We start from the raw sequence: 19,867 nt of genomic DNA, 5'->3' as shown, positions 1-19,867 counted from the left end.
CAAACCCTGTATCCCCATCCCATGTCCCAAATCCCCAAACCCTGTATCCCCGTCCCAAATCCTCAAACCCAAAATCCTCTCTCCTTATCCCATCCCCAATCCCCATCTCCTTCTCCCAAAGACCCAAAACCCTGTCTCCCAAAGCCCCATCTCGAATCTCCATGTATCCCAAAACCCATATCCCAAATCCCCAATCTCCATCCCCGTTTCCCAAAGTCCTGTCTCCCAAATCACCAAAGCCCCATTTCCCAAATCCCTAGACCCTGTATCCTTTATTCTGTGTCCCATATCTAAAATCCCCTCTTCCAAATCTCCATGTCCTGTTTCCTGTATCCCGTATCCCAAATCCTCAAATCCCACATCCAAATCCCCAAACCCTGCACTCAATGTCCCAAATTCCCAAATGCCATCTCCAAATTCCAAATCCTTAAATCCGGTACCCCAAGCCCCGCCTCCCAAATTCGCAAACCTTGTCTCCAAAATCCCCAAACCTCATCTCCCAAATTCCAAATCCTCAAACCTTGTCTCCTGAATCCTAAACCCTCGTACCCGAATCCTCAGTCCCTGTTTCCCAAATCCCCAAGCACTGCCTCCTGAACCCCGTCTCCCAAATCCCCGGACCCTGTATCCTATATCCTTTGTCTGGTATCCAAATTCCCTTCTTCCACACCTCCAAATCCTGTTTCCTATATCTCAAACCTGCTATCTCAGTTCTCCAGACCACATATCCTGCATTCCAAATCCAGTTTCCCAGTTCCCCAAATCTAAATCTTGTATCCCAAACCCTGTATCTCAATCCCTATTCTTATATCCCAGTTTCCCTGTATCCAGGCCTAATTGATCAAATCCCAAATCCTGTATTCCAATTCATCAAAAGACAACCCCATATCCCAATTCTCCAAATCCAGATTCTTCATCCAAATTCTCCGAACCCAAATTCCAATTTCCCAAAGCCTGATCCTTCTTCCCAAATCCCAATTCCCTTATCCCCTTGCAGTCTTCAGTAGGTTTTTCCTCTGCTTCTGGAAGCTTTTGCCAATGGGCACAGGTTTTTTTTCCCCTATCCAGCCTAATTGAAATGTGAGATGTTGCCCTTTGTGCTTTATTTTAACAGTGCAAATTAAAATAGCAGGAAGCTAGAAACTCGGGACCACGTTTGTGGACTGAGTGGTCATGTTCCAGAAGGTAGTTGCCCAGTTTATTTGTGTTTGGTCTACCCAGTGTGCAGGAGCAAATACAATGAACTAAGTTGAAAGGAGTGAAATAGTGTTTGGCCTGCAGGGGTTGTGCGTGGTCAGTAGTTCAGCACAGATGGGTATGATGGAGTAGGAAGTGGGCGTCATGGGCAAGTTGATATCAGAGAGGGAAATGGCAGAGAAACGACTAAATGATGCAAGTTTTGAGCTGGGGCAAGTTGGAACCTTAAAGGAAATTTGCCCTGATAAAATTTTATAACTTAAGGTTAAAAACAAATGTACATGTGCAAAGTGACGTTGGAAAACTGCAATTTTGTCTGACAACATTTATTTCTAGTGATGCGGAAACGTTTATATTTCTGTCATTGATCTAAATTTTATTGTAAATGTTATTGTTCCTGTTCAGTTTTGCAGACCAGGTAAGACTTTAACCATTGTTTTCAATACAGGGATATACATCTGTTCAAAGTGTGGGTATGAATTGTTTTCAAGTAAAGCTAAATATAACCATTCCTCACCATGGCCTGCTTTTACTGAAACGATTCATCCAGACAGTCTGTCTAAAAGAAAAGAGACAGAGAATGCCCTAAAGGTATGTTGTCAAACATGGTAGTAAGTGGAAAATGTAAGATTATATATATGACTGCTAATATTTGGATTTGCCTATTCTGAACCAGACTCAGCATTGAAATGGCCACTCCATTGTGACATTGCTTTTAATATACTTAAAAGAACTGAAATCTTGTGGTGAAGTGGGTAGTGTCCTGCCTCTGAGCCAAAAGATTCAGGTTCAAGTCCCACTCCAGGACTTGATGGATGAAAAAAGTACTGTTGAGTAGGTTGAATGTTGACTTGCAGATCCTTCCAACACACGCCATTAGCAGGTGAGTAAGAATGAGAAATATTTGCAGTTAGCTGTGTGATAGAAAGTTATTGGAACCTCGACCATCATTAACCAAACCTCCAGATTGCAATAAGAAAGGGTAATTGTATGTTGCCATGTCAACTCTGAGTCTTTGGGTGTTTGTTAGTTCAATTGGCTGGATGGCTGGTGTGGGTCAAATTGGTGCTAAGATCAGTGTTCGGGCTTGGGATGAAGTAGGATTTGCACTACCAGTGTTGAACAAGGCAGCACAGTCAGTCAGATCTGCCTTCAGGCAGAGAATGCAAGGAGAAGAAAGTACATAACTCCCTGTTTTTGGAATAGGCATTCTGGCAGTGCTTTTGACTGTTCCTCATCTGGTTTGTTCCTTGTTTACTAGTTTGCTATAAAAGAGAAAAAGGCAGGGAGCAAGAAGAGAATATGTGATTTTAGATTAAGCTAAGGTATGATAAACTGTGCATCGATTTATTGTTATCACTGAATTTGCAGTAAATATGCGCAATTAGTGAATGTTGCTCTCCTGCTTAATTACACACCTCCAAAGCTGCTTGCGACAAAACTCTACCTCTTTTGCAGTAACTACCATCTTTTGGCAAGTTTGCATAAAATGGTTTTGATTGGGTTGAAGAAAATGTATTGTTGCAACATCTTTAAAATGTCTCTGTTTCAGGTTTCTTGTGGAAAGTGTGGGAATGGACTTGGCCATGAGTTCCTCAATGATGGGCCTAAACCGGGCCAGTCACGTTTCTGAATATTCAGCAGCTCGTTGAAATTTGTCCCCAAAGGTATGTGGATTGTGACGAATTTAGTTTATAGCATCCATATGGATGAAGAAAGGTAGCTTCATTAATGCAGTTTGTTTTTCTTTTCCTATTTATTTTACATTTGGTCAGTGCGTTGAATATAGGAGCTTGGAGGTCATGTTGCAGCTGTACAGGACATTGGTTAGGCCACTTTTGGAGTACCGCATGAAACTCTGGTCTCCTTCCGAGAGGGTTGAAAGGGCTCAGAAAAGATTTACAAGGATGTTGCCAGGGTTGGAGGGTTTGAGCTATAAGGAGAGGCTGAATAGGCTGGGGATATATTCCCTGGAGCATCAGAGGCTGAGAGGTTACCTTATAGAGGTTTATAAAATCATGAGGGGCATGGATAGGGTGAATAGGCAAGGCCTTTTCCCTGGGGTGGGGGAGTCCAAAACTAGAGGGCATAGGGTTCAGGTGAGAGGGGAAAGATTTAAAGGGGACTTAAGGGGCAACATTTTCTCGCAGAGGGTGGTGCGTGTATGGAGTGAGCTGCCAGAGGAAGTGGTGGAGGCTGGTACAATTACAACATTTGAAAGGCACCTGGATGGGTATATGAATAGGAAGGGTTTGGAGGGATATGGGCCAAATGCTGGCAAATGGGATCAGAGTTACTTAGAATATCTGGTAGGCATGGATGAGTTGGACTAAAAGGTCTTTTTTCATGCTGTACATCTCTATGACTCTATAAATGTGAATCCCCTTGACCTAAGCCAGTTTTGTAAATGAAACCCTCAGTAAAGAATAGTAAGTTGGAGACAAATTACTGTGCTTCATAAAATTCCCGTGCTACTATTCAGAACTTTTCAAAAACTGTCATTTTTCTTCCTATTACCAACAAAACTGAATTTGCCTTTTAAAAAAAACTCTTGTTACTGTACATGTTGTATGTTTGTTTGAATATTTCAGTGGAAGTAATTTTGAAAAATAATAGTGGCTCTGTTTGCAATAATCTCTTTATTTTCTGTGGCAGTTAATGTTGCCATGTCAGTTTGTTACCTATTTTTAGTTTTCTGCCAACAAAGCTGCCTGATACCCTTACTTTGTGGAGTTCCTGTGTTTTGCTGAATCAGAGGATAAGGGTTAAATGTGGCAATGCAACTGTTGTTGGTTTTACAGAGAACAACATATTTAAATCGATATTGCAAAACAACATGCATGATCGAATATCTATATTGAAGAAATTTATGTTATCACACTACAAACAATGTTCTATTAAAATGAACACTGATTATGTAAAGAATGGAGGGGAGACAGGGTGAAGTTGGGTTAAGGAACATTGAGAGAGCTTTCTCCATTCCCTCAAAACGTTGTGCAACCTTTTTTATCCCTGTATTCGAATTCTGAGCTGCTAACCTCTTTGCGCTTCAGGCAGCCTTTCGTACAATGTTACAACACAAAAGTGTTGTGGACAAAGTGCCACCTATTGTTTCGGTACATTCACACTGCTGTGACTGCTCGTCATTTTCACTATGTCAAGTGACGGAAGCAGTGCATGTATCTTGGAGCAACTTGCAACTTCGCATTTGATTCCATGTTAGGGAAGAAAGTCAGCACATGTACAAAATTTGGAATTGCCAAAGCAGGGAACAATAGGGGGCATGACTATATTATGATCCTGTTTTCAAAATAAGGTCACAAAGCAAACCTGGCAAATACAGCTCCATTGACTTCACAATAGTTGTTAAACTTAAATCAGTTGTTTAATAAATTTGATCTAACTTAGTTTTACAGAAGCAAGCATAAATCTACAGGGGAAATTCCTACCCAATGAAGTTTCTTGTTTGTTTTGGGGGGCGGGGGTGAGTGGCAGGTGAACTACAGAACTCCAATGATAAATTAAACTTAATTTTCAAGAAATCTTGGATAAAGCCAACAATAAGAATCTGTCTGTGGTTTAGGAAGGAGCACATGTTTGTTTTGAAACTTTTGTATTGAGAATCTAGTGAGTAGTGCATGGTCTGCCTTAGAATCAATGCTCAGGGCCCTGTTGTCTCAAATTTACATTGGGGGAGGCTATGATTCAAAGTTCAATCAACTTTTGAAAGTTCCTGCCTAATACCATCAAAATTGGCCTTACTTCAATTTAGAACTTTAATTTTTTTGAACAGTTCTATCCTTTTCCATAATTATTTCAAGACTAATAGAACTGTGATCACTGAAATCTTAAGTGAAAACAACCAATCAAGTGAAATGAAATCATTCCTAAACTCTGCAGTGAGTCATAAGTCGTACTGCACCTTACAAGGAACTAACTCTAGCTTTGATCACAGAGACAGAAACGAAGTATCACAAATCATGGAAATGAATCAGCAAAGAGTAAGTGTAAGAATCAGAAAATAGAAAATAAGAGACATTACACAAATATTATATCTGCCTTCTCCGCTGAAGATATAAAAGTGTACTGAAAATTGTGACGAACCAAGGGGATAACATTAGTAGAGAAAAAGTACTGGAGAAACTAAAGGAATTAAAAGCTGATGGATCCCCAGGATCTGATGGTCCTTGACCTGGTGACCCAGAAGAGAAATTGAATTGAATTAGCTTCATTGTCACAGGGAATCAAATGAGTACAGTGAAAAGTTTACAAGTCACTGCTTAAGGCACCATCTTAGGTACAAAGGTAGCCAGGCACAGATTTTTCAGTACAAGGTTCTTTGGAAAAAATATTTTAGAAAAACAAAGAAATAAAAAGTCCAGCATTACAGATTGTAGGGATGAATTAGAAAATAGAAAAATAAAATGGTCAGAAAAATAGTCCTTTCATCTGAGTCCATGCCGACATCTAGCCTCCAGTCCGCACCTGGCCTTAACTCCAGACGGTGCCGGGCTTCACCTTGAGGTTCTTGAGGCTGGGAGACTGCTCTCGAATCCTCTTGAGAATGGACGTCCAGGCTGAGACTACACTGGACTGAAAAACCACCATGCCAGGCCAAGAGACCACCACGTGGCACTCAGAGATTGCTGTGCTGGGCCACTGGTGGGGCAGTCACGCTGGGCTGGGAGACCGCCACCCCGTACTGAGAGGTCGCCTCGCCTTGTCCACTCTGAGGCTGGGAGTCCCAGTCCACACTGAGGCTGGGAGTTCAGATTTGTCACCAAGAAGAAAGAAGTGAGGAAAAGAACAGAAAAAGGAATCTGCTGAGATATTAGATGCATTGGTTGTGACCTTCCAAAATTCCTCAGGTTCTGGAAACATCGTAGCAGAGTGAACATTGTAATACTACTATTCTGGAATAGAAGTAGAGAGAAAGTAGGGAGTTTTGCTAAATAGTCTGATATTTAATTTTGGAGGGATGTTAGAATCCATATAAGGTGTTTTGCACTCAGAAAATCATAATGTGATCAGGTAGCGTCAACATGATTTAATGGAAGAGAAATCATTTCACCATGGCAGCTGGTGAATTTAAAGTCAATTAATCAATCTGGAAGGGGTGACCATAATAACTATCGTTGATTGTCGTAAAAATCCATCTAGTTCAAAAAATATCATTTTAATGAAGGAAATCTGCCATCCTTGCCTGGTCTGGCCTAGATTTGACTCCTATGTGGTTGACACTTAATTGCTCTTGTGCAGTTCGGGATGGGCAACAAATGCTAGCCTCGCAAGGGAAGTTCACAGGTCATGAAAGAATATTGTAAGTAAGTATTGGATTTTTTTTTGAGGATGTAACCAGGGAAAATAAGTATGACCTAGCATATTGGGTTTTCCAAAAGGAATTAGTAGGGTTCCACATTGCAGGCAAGTGGCTTGAATGTCGTCCTGCTCTTATTATGTTCTTTTATAGACTTAACCCCAATATAGGAGAAATGAATTGTAAGAAATGACTCAACAAATCTAGATTTTCATTCCTGAAAAGTTGCAAGACTGTATAAGGGTGTGGTGATAGCTAAGTCGTCCTGTTGAACTCCAGCAAACTGATTTGGAGCAAGCGACAACGGGTCTTTTAAAATACACATTTTGAGAGAGAAGCCTTTATCACCGGTAGTTCAATCTTAACACTTCTGTTATTGTCTTAAACTTATCACATTAATTTAATACAGAGTATTGCAGCTTTCATTGCATTTAGAGTGTAAAGATGGAATTAAGGCTTCATGTGCATTTTTTTAACCTTTTTGTGTTTTGCTTTGATTTACTTGAGTGTTTAACTCTTAAGTAGTACTGTTTGTATTTTCGAATGTCTGTAAACTTGCAAAGCTGTATTCGTTGAGATTTAATTATGTATTAACATATTTGTGTGGCAAGTACAGTCATTCAATAGAATTATTCTAGTCATCATTGTATAGATGCAAATAAGAATAACGCAAAGTTGCTTAGCAAAATTCCTGCTTTTATATCCAATTTGGCTGGATTTAAAGAACAAGATTTTTTACTGAACTTAATTTTGAATTTTCATAAACCTATTAAAACTAACACGTTATCAATAGAGTGCAAATGATGATAAAAGCTGTGCGGTATATTAATTGTTTTTGTTTCATTTGCAGTCAATGGACCTCTTGAGGAAAAATAAGGCGAGCATGGAACCAATCTTTTATTGATCAACTGAGATCTGTTTGTTTCTTTAAATAGCGAAGAATTTCTGTTTCATCTGGAAGTAGCGAATAAAATGTCCTTGACATGGTATTTTTGATGGTTGGTCATTACATGAAGTTTTCTGGATAAACCCTTCCTTGAATGTCCAGAAAATAGATACTTATATGATTACACTGACAAAAATACTTGTATTAAGTAAGTTGGACTTCATTTTAAACATCAACTAATCTTTTAAAAATGTCAAGCAAAGCACGATATGGAAATAGGGAAAAAGTTGCTGCAATAGCAGATGTTTTGTTCTTTGAGATTTTGCAGCAGAAAGCAGGCTTAACTAGTTCAAATAATGTGTCACAAAGATAGCTAAAGTACATAAGACAAAATTTAAAGTAAATGTTACTTGTGACTGTAGGAAAATAACATATTTTGCAATATGTCACCAAACAACTATCGCTTTAGCTAAACATTTATATACTGTATTAAAGTGGCTGTTTTTAATTCTGATAGAAATTTCACAGAAAATGGATTAATTTGGGAAATTCATTGGTTAGAAGGTATTATGGTCCATAAATCCGTAAATTATAGTTTTGTGACCACTTCTTGGTGTTAATGCTGGAAATTGTGGAGGGAAATCTCTGACCACTGGCTTTCTTTATCTTACAGATTCTTTTTAACCCTATACTTAAAGTAAATATTTCAGGTTGGATTTTAAATGCACAACATATATACTAGATTTTTCTAAATTAAAACCTGTTTTAAATCCTGCTGTTTATTTATGGGTCTTTTCTTTTACCAATGGTTATGCTTTGCTTTCGATCACTTGCATTGGGCGTTTTTAACATGAAGCAACTTTAATGAGAGTGGGAAACAAATTATTCAGCGACACAGAAGGAATGAAGTTGCCTGATAATTCAGAGGGTAGATTCACTACTGTTGAAGTTCATATAGCATCTCGGTCCCGTGGTGGTTCTGCAGCCAGGGTGGATATCAGTTTGCACTGGCCATTGGTGAAGGTGGGGTCTGGCAGTGTGCATTGTCTGGGTTCAGATGAAAACTGACAATGTAGTGAGGTTCTGGAGTACTGCTTGCACAAGTTGAACCATACAACAATGGAAGGTCAGCAGAAGAGAGAAAATTGAGGTGAGGTGGTGCATACAGAATGGAACAAATGAATCATATGCAATATCACTTTGAAATCAAAGGAAAAGCTCATTTTGACCTGGCATTAGTTAATGACTTTGAACTCCAGCATGTACAAGGCCAGACAGTCATTGTGCTGCTGAAGAACACACTGACTACAAACATTACAATCTTTAATGTGATCTGCAAGTCAGTAATGTCTGTGAGTAGGAACCAGCTGCATAACGTCAAAACAAGGAACTTGTATGCCAATTTTCACAACCTCAGCATGATTCACATAAATCGTAAGTGGCTAGCAGGGTGGAGTCCATAGAAAGAATGTGATACAGTAAATTCTCAGAGGCAAGATTAGAATACTTTGTGAATACTTTGTATCAGTGCTTACTCAGGAATAAGGTGCTGATAAAATGTTAGTGGAAGTGACTATTCAACTTTTGCTGTACTGACATGTGACACCCTTGTTTGAGGATTGGTGAAAGGACATTTCATGGTCATTCCAGGCAAATCAGTTTAACATTAGTTGGGAGGAGATTTAATAAATAATTGGGGGAAAAAACAATAACTGAAGATTTATGAAGGACTGCATTGGATGTTGTCTATATGAATTCCAAGAAAGCTTTTGACAGCATTGAGATTTGTGGATTAAGATGATCAGTCAGTTTGGATAAAACATTGTCTTAACATAGAAAATAGGCATAGGGGTAGGCCCTTCGAGCCTGCACCACCATTCAATACGATCATGGCTGATTGTGTAATCTCAGTATCCCATTCCCGCTTTCTCCCCATACCCCTCGATTCCTTTAGCCGCAAGGGCCACATTCAACTCCCTCTTGAATATATCTCATGAACTGGCCTCAACAGCTTCCTGTGGGGGAGAATTCCACAGGTTCACAACTCTCTGAATGAAGAATTTCTTCTTCATCTCAGTCCTGAATGGCTTGTCCCTTATTCTTAGACTGTAAGGACAATAATCAATGAGCCATAGTAAACAGGCTGGAAAATATAAGACACAAGTGTTCTGCAAGGGTTAGTGCTGGGACCACTGCTGTCTTTGCAATATATAAATGACTTGCATATTGGAAAGTGGAGAAATTTCAAAATTTGCCAGTATTGCACATTTGAAGGTGTGGCAGGCAATAAGGACATCAGTGGACTACTAAAGGGCTGATAGTCTGCAAAGCAGGCAGACAGGTGCCTAAGTAGAATTTCATCGAGAAATATAAGGTGATGCATTTTGGCAGAAGGGGTATAGAGAGATATTTCTTATGGTCTGATAGTTACATGGACACAGAGACCTAGCAGTTCAGGGACATTGATCTTTGAAGTTGGCAAGGCATGTTGAAAGAATGTTTAACAAAGTAAAGGAGGTACTAGACTTCATAAATACAGGTGTTGATTACAGAAGTAGCAATGAAAAAAGAAATAGGGAGAAGATTAAATATGAGGGTAAGCTAACCAGTAATATAAAAGAAGATTGCAAGAGTTACTTTGGATATATAAAGGGAAAAAGAGAAGTAAAAGTGGACCTTGGACCACTGGAAAATGAGGCTGGAGAAGTAGTAATGGGGAACAAAAAAATAGCTGAGGAACTGAATAAGCACTTTGTGTCAGTCTTCAAGGGAGAAGATACAAATAATATCCTAAAATTCAAGAGAGCTGGGGGCGATGGGGGCAGAAGTGAGCATGGTGGCTGTCACCAAGGAGAAGGTGTTAGAAAAACTGAAAGGTTGGAAAGTGGATTAAATCACCTGGGCCAGATGGACTACACCCAGAGTTCTGAAGGAGATAGTTGAAGAGATAGTGGTGATCTTTCTGGAATCGCTGGAGTCAGGCAGAGTCCTGGGGACTGGAAAATTGCTAATGTGACCCCCAACCCATTTAAGAAGGGAATAAAGCAAAAGACGGAAATAGCAGGCTGATTAGCCTGACCTCAGTTGTTAGTAAGATTTGAGAGTTCATTGTGAAGGATGAGATTTCTGAATACTTGGAAGTGCACGGTAAAATAGGGAAAAGTCAGCACAGCTTCATCAAGGGGAGATCGTCCCTGACAAATCTGTTAGAATTCTTTAAGGAGGTAATGAGCAGGTTAGACCAAGGAGAACCAATGGATGTTATCTACATGGACTTCCAAAAGGCCTTTGACAAGGTGATGCACAGGAGGCTGATGAGTAAGATAAGGGCCCATGGTGTTAGAGGCAAGGTGCTAGCATGGATAGGAGATTGGCTGTCTGGCAGAAAGCAGAGAGTGGGGTGAAAAAGGTCTTTCTCAGGATGGCAGCCAGTGACCAGTAGTGTTCCACAAGGGTCAGTGTTGGGACCACAACTTTTCACTTTGTACGTTAATTATCTAGATGAAGGAACTGAGGGCATTCTGGCTAAATTTGCAGACAATACAAAGATAGGTGGAGGGACAGGTAGTATTGAGGAGTTGGGGAGGTTGCAGAAGGATTCAGACAGATTAGGATTGTGGTCAAAGAAGTTGCAGATGGAATACAACGCAGAGGTCATGCACATTGGTAGGAAGAATAGAGGCATGGACTATTTTCTAAATGGGGAGAAAATTCAGAAATCTGAATTAAGGTAAACTTGCATGTTGAGTTGGTAGTTTGGAAGGCAGATATAATGTTGGCATTTATTTTGAGAGGGCTAGAATATAAAAACAGGAATGTACTTCTGAGGCCTTATAAACTCTGGTCAGACCACATTTTGGAGTATTGTGAGCAATTTTGGGCCCTACACCTTGGGAAGATGTACTGGCCCTGAAGTGGGGCCAGAGGAAGTTCACAAGAATGATCCTAGGAATGAAAAGCTTAACATATGAGGAATGTTTGAGGACTCTGTGTCTATAGTTGATGGAGATTAGAAGGATGAAGGGGTATCTAAATGAAACTTACAGAATTCTGAATGGCCTGGACAGAGTGGATGTTTGGAAGATGCTTCCATTGGTAGGAGAGACTAGGACCTGAGGGCACAACCCTAGAGTAAAGGGAAGACCTTTTAGAATGGAGATAAGGAGAAACTTCTTCAGCCAGAGAGTGGTGAATCTATGGAATTCACTGCCACAGAAGACTGTGGAGAGCAGGTCATTTTAGTATATTTATATTTAAGACAGAGATAGATAGGTTACTGATTACCCAGGGAATCAAGTGTTATGGGGAGAATGGGGTTGAGAAACTCATCAGCCATGATTGAATGGTGGAGCAGACTTGGGCCGAATGGCCTAATTTCTGCTCCTATGTCTTATAGTCTTATGGAAGTTACACCAAACCTAAGTAGCTTATTTAGGTCCCACCTAGAGTACTTCATATGGTTCTGATGACCACATTTTAGGAAGGATGAGAAATCTTTGAGAGAATGCAGAGGTTTATCAGATTGGTTTCTGGGATGAGGGATTTAGCTATGAGGTTAGGTTAAAGAAAGTGAATTTGTTTTTCATAGGGAGTGGAGACTAAGGAGCAATCTCAGCTGAGCAAGATTGTTAAAGGGTAAAGATGAGGCAGGTAAAGAAAAGTCCAGGGAGCAGATTGAGGTTTTGGGCAGAAGATTCCGGGAAGTTTTGAGCTAGAATTTTTAAAAAATGTGGTGGGTGGTAATGACCTGGAACTTGCTGTTGTTGAGCGAAGTGGAAGATGATCAGTGATTTCCACATTGCCCAGAGGGCAGTTAAGAGTCAACCACATTGCTGTGGGTCTGGAGTCACATGTAGGCCAGACCAGGTAAGGATGGTAGTTTCCTTCTCTAAAAGACATTACTGAACCAGATGGGTTTTCCCCAACAATCAGCAATGGATTCACAGTCATCATTAGACTCTTAATTGGACAAGCACTTGAGAGAAATACAATTTTAGGATTATGGGAAAAGATGGGAGCAATGGAACTGACTGGATTATTCTACAAAGAACTAGCATGGACTTGATGGGCTGAGTGGCCTCCTTTACCATAATGATCCTGACTTTGTTTCAAAAGCATTTCTGATGATGATGTAATTTTTGATGCTTAGTCTCTGCCACAGTGCAAGGAACTGGGCCTAAGTTTGCACACATCAAGATCCCACAAGTGGTGTAAAGATAAATGAGTTTGGACAGAGAGGCACTTTTTTTATTCATTCGCGGGATGAGGGCGTCAATACCTAGGCAGCATTTATTGCCTATCCCTAATTGTCCAGAGGGCAGTTAAGAGTCAACCATGTTGCTGTGGGTCTGGAGTCACATGTAGGCCAGACCAGGCAAGGATGGCAGTTTCCTTCCCTAAAGGACATTAGTGAACCAGATCGGTTTTCCCCAACAATTGGCAATGGATTCACAGTCATCATTAGACTCTTAATTCCAGACATTTATTGGATTCAAATTCCACCATCTGCCTTGGCGGGATTCAAACCTAGGTCCGCAGAATGTTATCTGGGTCTCTGGATTTACAGTCCAGCGATTATACCATTAGGCCATCGCCTCCCCTTACGAGAGCAAAATATGTGGGCGCCAGAAATCTGAAATTAAAACAAAACTGCTGTGGATACCCAGGAGGTATGGTGGCATCTGTGTTGAAAGAAAAACAGATTTAGCTTTTCAGATCAATCTCCCTTCATCAGAACTGGGAATAATTTGAGATGTAAACAGTTATTATACAAAGCAAGGAAGGGTAGCAAAAAGCAAGGAATGGTCAGTGATGGGTCAGAGCAGGAGACACAAGACAAATGACTGTGCAAGACGAAAAGAAATTGCAATGGAATATTGTCACTGGGTGTCCCTTGAAACAAAGATGGTGTCTGCCTGACCTCATGGTTAGTGTGTTCTATGCTGACTCAACCAAACAGTTGTGGAACTAGAGGTGTATGGATAGAAGGAGTGAGTTTTCCTGGAGAAGGGGGTTCTAAGCCAGGGTCTGTTGTCTTCGGACTTTTGTTCCTCCACTGCAGCAGTATCAAATAATGGAACAAATCAAGAAACAAATGTAGATATAAATGTAAAAAAAAACCCACCGATAGTTGCTGTCCAATAACAAAAATAAAACACCATCAGAGCAAAATGTCCTGAACAGTAATGGTTTGAAATTACTGAATTCAACACTGACTCAGAAAGACTGACAAGTTAAGAACGTGGGGAATCTTTAAAAACTTGACACAATTGCACCATTTTGAAGCTCTGGACAAAAATAGTTAACTGAATGATACAGGTACAATGTAAATAAATATTTAATAAAACAAGATGAGCCATTTAATTTCCATTGAAGAGTGCCCTGATCAAGGTCAGAAGCTATACGATTCCTGAATGAGTGGCATTTGGCAGAGGCTTGTCTTTGTTGACAGGTGAGGTGCTGTTCTTCAAGAAGCAACATAAGAAATCAAAACGAAGAATTAAAGTGACGGGCCACTAGTGCGTGGGGGCTGAGCAGAGGTATTCCGCAAAGTGGTCACATAATCTGTGTTTGATCTCCTCCATATTGAGGAGACCATTTATAAATTGAAAAATAGACATGAAGATTCTTGATTTCCTGGGAAGAGTGCTTAAAGCCTTGGACAGCACAAAGGGAGGTGGTAAAAAGGAACATGTTGTACTTCCAGTACTTGTGTGGAATTGCCATAGGAAGGGAAGGGAGGATTATTGAGGAGTGGCCCATTGTGTTTGAGGTGGAGATGGGAGGGAATGATGGGCCCTTCAGAAATGCTGATATTAGAAGGAAGAGAAAAATACTGTGAATTCAAGCTTTTGGTTTCCAAAGTGGCAGAAGATGATCCGTGGAATGTGGACTGAATGACAAAAACAAAAATCACCACCTATCTCAACTTTTGTTACTGCTTTAAAACCTACAACCTTGAATTATTGACCAATTCAACAGGGGGAACCTCTTCTGAAGCCTAACAAGAGCTCTTTATTATTCAAAGCTGAGATGTCTGTTGTTCTCTCAGGATAGCCTCTGTCCACAAATTTCAAACACAGCCTAATTTACCATCTATTTTAATATATCTTATAAATAAATGGAGGTTTTAGTTTGTTGTAAGTTTTGTTTCTCATACACTTGCGCAAAGTATTGAGCAGTGGAAAAAGATTTGAAATAGTGCCATAAGACAATACAAATTGTGGAAACAAAAAAAAACTACACCATCTTATAAACCAAATTCCCACTCTCTCCAAATTTCTATTCACACTTCTCTCTTTTCATGACCACACTGTGTGACCACTCTCTGGTGACAATTGGCAGGAAGTTTCCTTACACATATTTAACTGGCTATACAGCATGGAGTCTGTTGGTAACACTCAGTGCAAACTGTCCAGCCAGTTCTACTGAATCTGCCTACCAGAAGAACAGGGCATATGTAGCAATGGTGATAGTGGAGCCTGGGACATTGGCTGTGAGTATGTGAGTATGACTGTGTCGAACTGTTGATGGACAAATCAGTGGGACTTTGGAGTGATAGGGGAACTTCGAGGTGAATGGGGCATGATGTGCATTTGTCGTGCCTAGTATTTAAGTTGTCGTTGTACGACCTATTCAGTTTGATAATTCATTTCCTTCACAGCAGATTGGGAACTGAGAAGCTCACTGAGCCATTTCAGAGGGCAGTTAAGATGTAACCACCATCTGGAATCCAACACAGACCAGACTGAATGAAGATGGCATTCCCCTCTTTAAAGGATATTAACAAACAAGTTTCTGATCACTGTTACTGTGGTTAGCTTTTTATTCCAGATATATCCATTTAATTGAATTTAAATTCCCCAACTGTCAAAGTGGGATTTTAAGTGTTTATGGATCATTAGGCGAATAATTGAGCACTGATGGCCTATTGCAAACTCCGGGCCAATATTACAAAACTAGTAGCAATACTGTTAATACAGTGTGGAGCTGGAGGAACACAGCCCAGAAGGGTCCCGACCCAAAACGTCAACTTTCCTGCTCCTCTAATGCTGCCTGCTCCTCTGATGCTGCCTGGCCTGTTGTGTTCCTCCAGCTTCACACTGTGTTATCTCTGACTCCAGTGCGTGCAGTTCTTGCTATCTCTGTTAATAACCACTAGATGGTAGCGTTGTACAAAAAATAAACGATAATGATAATTTCATTGTTCAATACATCAAACATATAGTGGTAACTGTATCAAAACACCTAACACCCAAATTAAATTATAACCAACCAATTGAATATTCTATATTTGAAGCACTTAAATTTGCATGGCTTTCAGTGTTCAATTGCTTATATTGTATTTCCGTCTCCTAACCTCATGGATATTGACAAGCTGTTGGCCAATGTTGAAGAGTGACTGGTTTTAACGTAGCCATAAATCTTCTACTGCATCTTGTGGGGAAGTTCCAATCTATACAGAGTGAAACTGGGGTGGGGGGGAGGAGTGGTTGAGTGATTATTTTCACGTTTTTGGTAAGTTAAGGATCAGCATTTCAACACAGCATTCCACTGGAAAAAGGCTTTCATTGAGTTTTGTCTTAAAATGTCCTTTGATCTCACTGGAGGTGATCCCCACAAAAGCAACTCTTACAGTAAATTAAAGAGTCAAATGGTCCTAATCAGAAACTGATGTGATCCGTTGATAAACCATTGTGAATGTTTTAAATTATTATGCATTAGCTGGTTGAGGGAACAACAGTCACAAAGCAGACAGACTAATAATTGTTGTATCTATTTTTATGGACCAGACCAACCCCTTCAAAACATATTCAGAAGATAGTCTAGACCCTAACTTTACTTATTTTAAAGCTACTAGTAAGGTGTTGCGTTCCAAATGCAATTTGTTTGGTCAGACTACTTCACATTGAGCAAAATGCACTTTGTATTTTAACTGTAGAGTAAAAATAATCAAGAAAAGAATTGGCTTAAGTGTATCTCTATTGAAATGCTTAACAAAATAGTATATATGGTAACTACTACTAATTAACTGTTCCAATATAGTACATCCTGTAAACACACCCTTGGCAAAGGCAAATTCAGAAAATAGATTGTCTCACATGCATTTCTAGCAGCAGGAAGAGAACCCCAGCTTTTAGCTGTAACAGAGAGAGGAATAAGAGTTTTCACATCCAGCTTCGCGATCCCAGCAACTGCAGAAAGCTAAAACTAAAAATCCTGGTTCCATGGGAGCTTGAACCCACCCATTCAGGCTACTGCTACTGTTCCAACTTTAAAAAACAATCCCAAGACCGAACAAGCTGTTTGCTTTTTTAGATTCAAATAGACAGCTCTTCACCTCTGTCTTAAAATTTCTATTTGAAATCTCTTAAGCCATAGTATCGTCACAATATCCATGACTGTCATGTTGGGGGAATTTCGTCAGTAGCCCATATCTCATCCCTTTCCAGACAGGGGCAGTTCATGTTGGATACTGGATGAGTGCCTATTGAAGGTGGCATTGAGAATATCAGGGAGCATGGAAGGTGTTATGTGTTGGAATGGGGGCTAGTGGGCTGTGAGGAACCATCAGGACTCAAGGTTCTAACAACTTCTTTACATGTCCCAGAAAACTAAGATGAGCTTTCTAACTGGCCTGCATTTACACTCACCTCCTCATAGTCCCCTACCCTCTGCTTCTGCAGTTACTGGATCCGTCCCACACTTTATAGAATCTCTACAGTGCAGAAAGAGGCCATTCAGCCCTTTGGGTAGGGGAGTCCAAGGGGAAAGATTTACAACAGACCTAAGGGGTCACACAGAGGGTGGTGCGAGTATGGAATGAGCTGCCAGAGGAAGTGGTGGAGTTTGGCACACTTACAACATCTGGATGGGTAAACGAATTGGAAGGATTTAGAGAAATATGGGCCAAATGAGACTAGATTAATTTAGGATATCTGGTTGGCATGGGCAACATGGACCGAAGGGTCTGTTCCATGCTGTCTGTCTCTATGATTCTATCAGTCTGCACTGAGCCTCTGAAGAGCATCCCATTCTATCCCTATAACCCTGCAGCCCCACATTAACCACAGCTAATCTGCCTAAACTGCACACCTTTGGACTGTGGAAGGAAACTGGAGCACACAGATACAGGAGAATGTGCAAATTCCAAACAGCCAGTTGCCTGAGGCTGGAATCAGAGCCAGGTCCCTGGCACCGTGAGGCAGCAGTGCTAACTGCTGAGCCGCCGTGCCACCTCACTTGCCCTCCCCCAACTGACCACTGGGACTGGAGAAGGTCTGCCGAGTCTGAAATTTCATAACTGAAGCTACCAGCAGCAACAGTCCAGCTGCAAAAGTTTTCAATTTCAGAGCCAGTGTGATTTTTTGATTACGGAAGTGATGAAATGTTAATCACTTGTATTTCTGAGTTAGGGTCAAGGTGAATCTTACCCTCATTGGTGTGCTGGCATCACATTTCATCAGGTCTCCCTCCCACTCCAGATTTAAATTCCCAATGATGTCGAGTGAGAAAACTGTTGGGCAGGATATAAACTTAGCAATTTACCCAAACTTGTGGGATCCCTGTCTGAGGAGTTAGGTTAAAATTGTGCTCGTAATTTCTAACACCAATGAAGCAGAATAAGAAAGAGGCAGAGAAAGGTGTTTAACTAGTTACTTTGGTTTACTCAGACAGGTGATCAATCCTCAACAACCCATTTCCCACCCTATCGAAACATTAGAATCACTCTTGCCTGACACTGCAAAAACAGTAAGACACTACCAGACCCGCAGAGTTTCTGCAGCAATTTCTGTTTTTGTTTCCGAATTCCAGCATCCGCAATTCTTTGATTTATTCCACTCATCTTTAGGATTCATTTCTCTGATACTTTCTTTGCTGACCCCCCAATCTTTCAAGTTCCATAAACTGCAACTCATCCTGCTTGTATCCTAACCAGCACCAATCCCACTCAACCCTCACACCCAGTCTTCTATGGTCCTCATTGACCGCACTCCCTGTTTCCCAATACATTAAACATAAGGTTCTCATTCGCACCTTCAAATGCCTCCACATTGTGCTCTATAAAACATTTCCAGTCCATTTTCAGCTTTCAGTGCTCTGACCTTAACCTTTGGTGCCACCCAGCTCCCTTTAGACCATCACAGATAAAACAACACCTTAACATAACTCTTTCTTCAGACTAAAAGACAGCATGCAGCACTGAAAGTATGATATTAATCATAATTAGCCCTTCAATCAATACATCATCAACATTGTTCAGTAAATGAACGCGGGGCGATGATATTTACTGTAAATGTTGAGATATTAATTTTTGCATCATTAACAACATCATTATAATCTTTAAACAATCTGTGTTTTCACCATCACTGCTGTTGCTTCGGTGATTTCTTGTATGGATGAATCTCCGTTTGTTTTGGGCTAATAAATCTTACAGTTGTTTGGTTTAGTCTGAATTAGGTTGAGGTTTTTTTTTGAGGGCTTTGTTTTCACTGCGAAGCCTAACGAGCTCTCTCGTTGTGTCTTCCCGAACCTGTCATGCCCCTCATCCTTCACATACAACACTGGTACCACGTCAGCCTGGACTGACTCACAGATACCCACTGAAAGACTGACACCCCCTGTGTCCTTAAAAAGCTGCTGAACACCTGGATAAACACTGGCATTCTGAAGCTGCCCTAATCGGTCATTCACGTTAGAGAAGGGAAAGATGGCATAGTAATTCTCCTGGTCAGGGGTGGAGCGATGTTGCAGAGGAGAAGTGACATTCTCCTGGAGGAATGACAGAGGAGTCTGTGCCACCAGACCTTGTGCGGGTTCACCACCCAGTTCGGTGCCACCTCAATGCAGTAGAGCGATGGTCAGTGAGTACTGTGGGAAGGTCAATGATCTTCTCTGCTGTGCCAGTCTCAGGGTTTCTCCTCTCTGCTGCCTCCCACTCAGCAATGGGAAAACAGGCACTGGAATAGGTCATACAACCCCATTGACCCTGTCCTGCCATTCACTATGGTCATGGCTGATCGGGTACTTCAATGCCCTGTACCCCGGTCTCTGGTACTGCACTCTTCTCCCACCAAGGTTCAGGCTCTACCGTTCTCATCATTTCCTGTACCATCTTCCCTTACTTATTGTCACCCCCTGCCCTCCACCAAACCTCGCACACCGCTCACCCTCTGTGCCCTCTGTGCTGCCCACCTCCCGGAACACGTCACCAGCTTTCTATCACCTGCACCAGCACTGACACCTTTGTCAACCCATTCTCCTCTCACTCAATTCCTGAAGAATGAGGCGTGAAGAAAGGTTATACCTGAGACGTTAACTGCTCATTTCCTCCAGATGCTGCCTGGCCTGCTGTGTTCTTCCAGCCTCCTGTTTGTCCAAAGAAAAGCCGAAAGAAGTGCAGATACGATGAATCAGGAACAAAAACAGAAGTTGCTGGAAAAGCTCAGCAGGTCTGGCAGCATCTG

General features: G+C 41.0%; 2 protein-coding genes across 2 annotated transcripts in view; one reads left to right on the top strand and one right to left on the bottom strand.

Moving 5' to 3' along the window:
- Positions 1-7,503, top strand: part of LOC109923457 (peptide methionine sulfoxide reductase MsrB) — a 22,761-nt gene extending 15,258 nt beyond the window's left edge. The window contains exons 3-5 of the mRNA XM_048609656.1: positions 1,603-1,788; positions 2,750-2,864; positions 7,365-7,503. Coding sequence (XP_048465613.1) covers positions 1,603-1,788; positions 2,750-2,864; positions 7,365-7,390 — 327 coding nt within the window. The 3' untranslated portion in view covers positions 7,391-7,503. The remainder of the gene's footprint in view (positions 1-1,602; positions 1,789-2,749; positions 2,865-7,364) is intronic.
- Positions 1-19,867, bottom strand: part of tex2l (testis expressed 2, like) — a 464,619-nt gene that overhangs the window by 130,023 nt on the left and 314,729 nt on the right. The gene's annotated exons all lie outside the window — the stretch shown is intronic.

The sequence above is a fragment of the Rhincodon typus genome, chromosome 21 (genome assembly GCF_021869965.1).
Source record: "Rhincodon typus isolate 14 chromosome 21, sRhiTyp1.1, whole genome shotgun sequence".
Classification (NCBI taxonomy): Eukaryota; Metazoa; Chordata; class Chondrichthyes; order Orectolobiformes; family Rhincodontidae; genus Rhincodon; species Rhincodon typus.
Note: the sequence above shows the minus strand (reverse complement) of the source record. Positions and strands in the feature narration are given on the sequence as shown.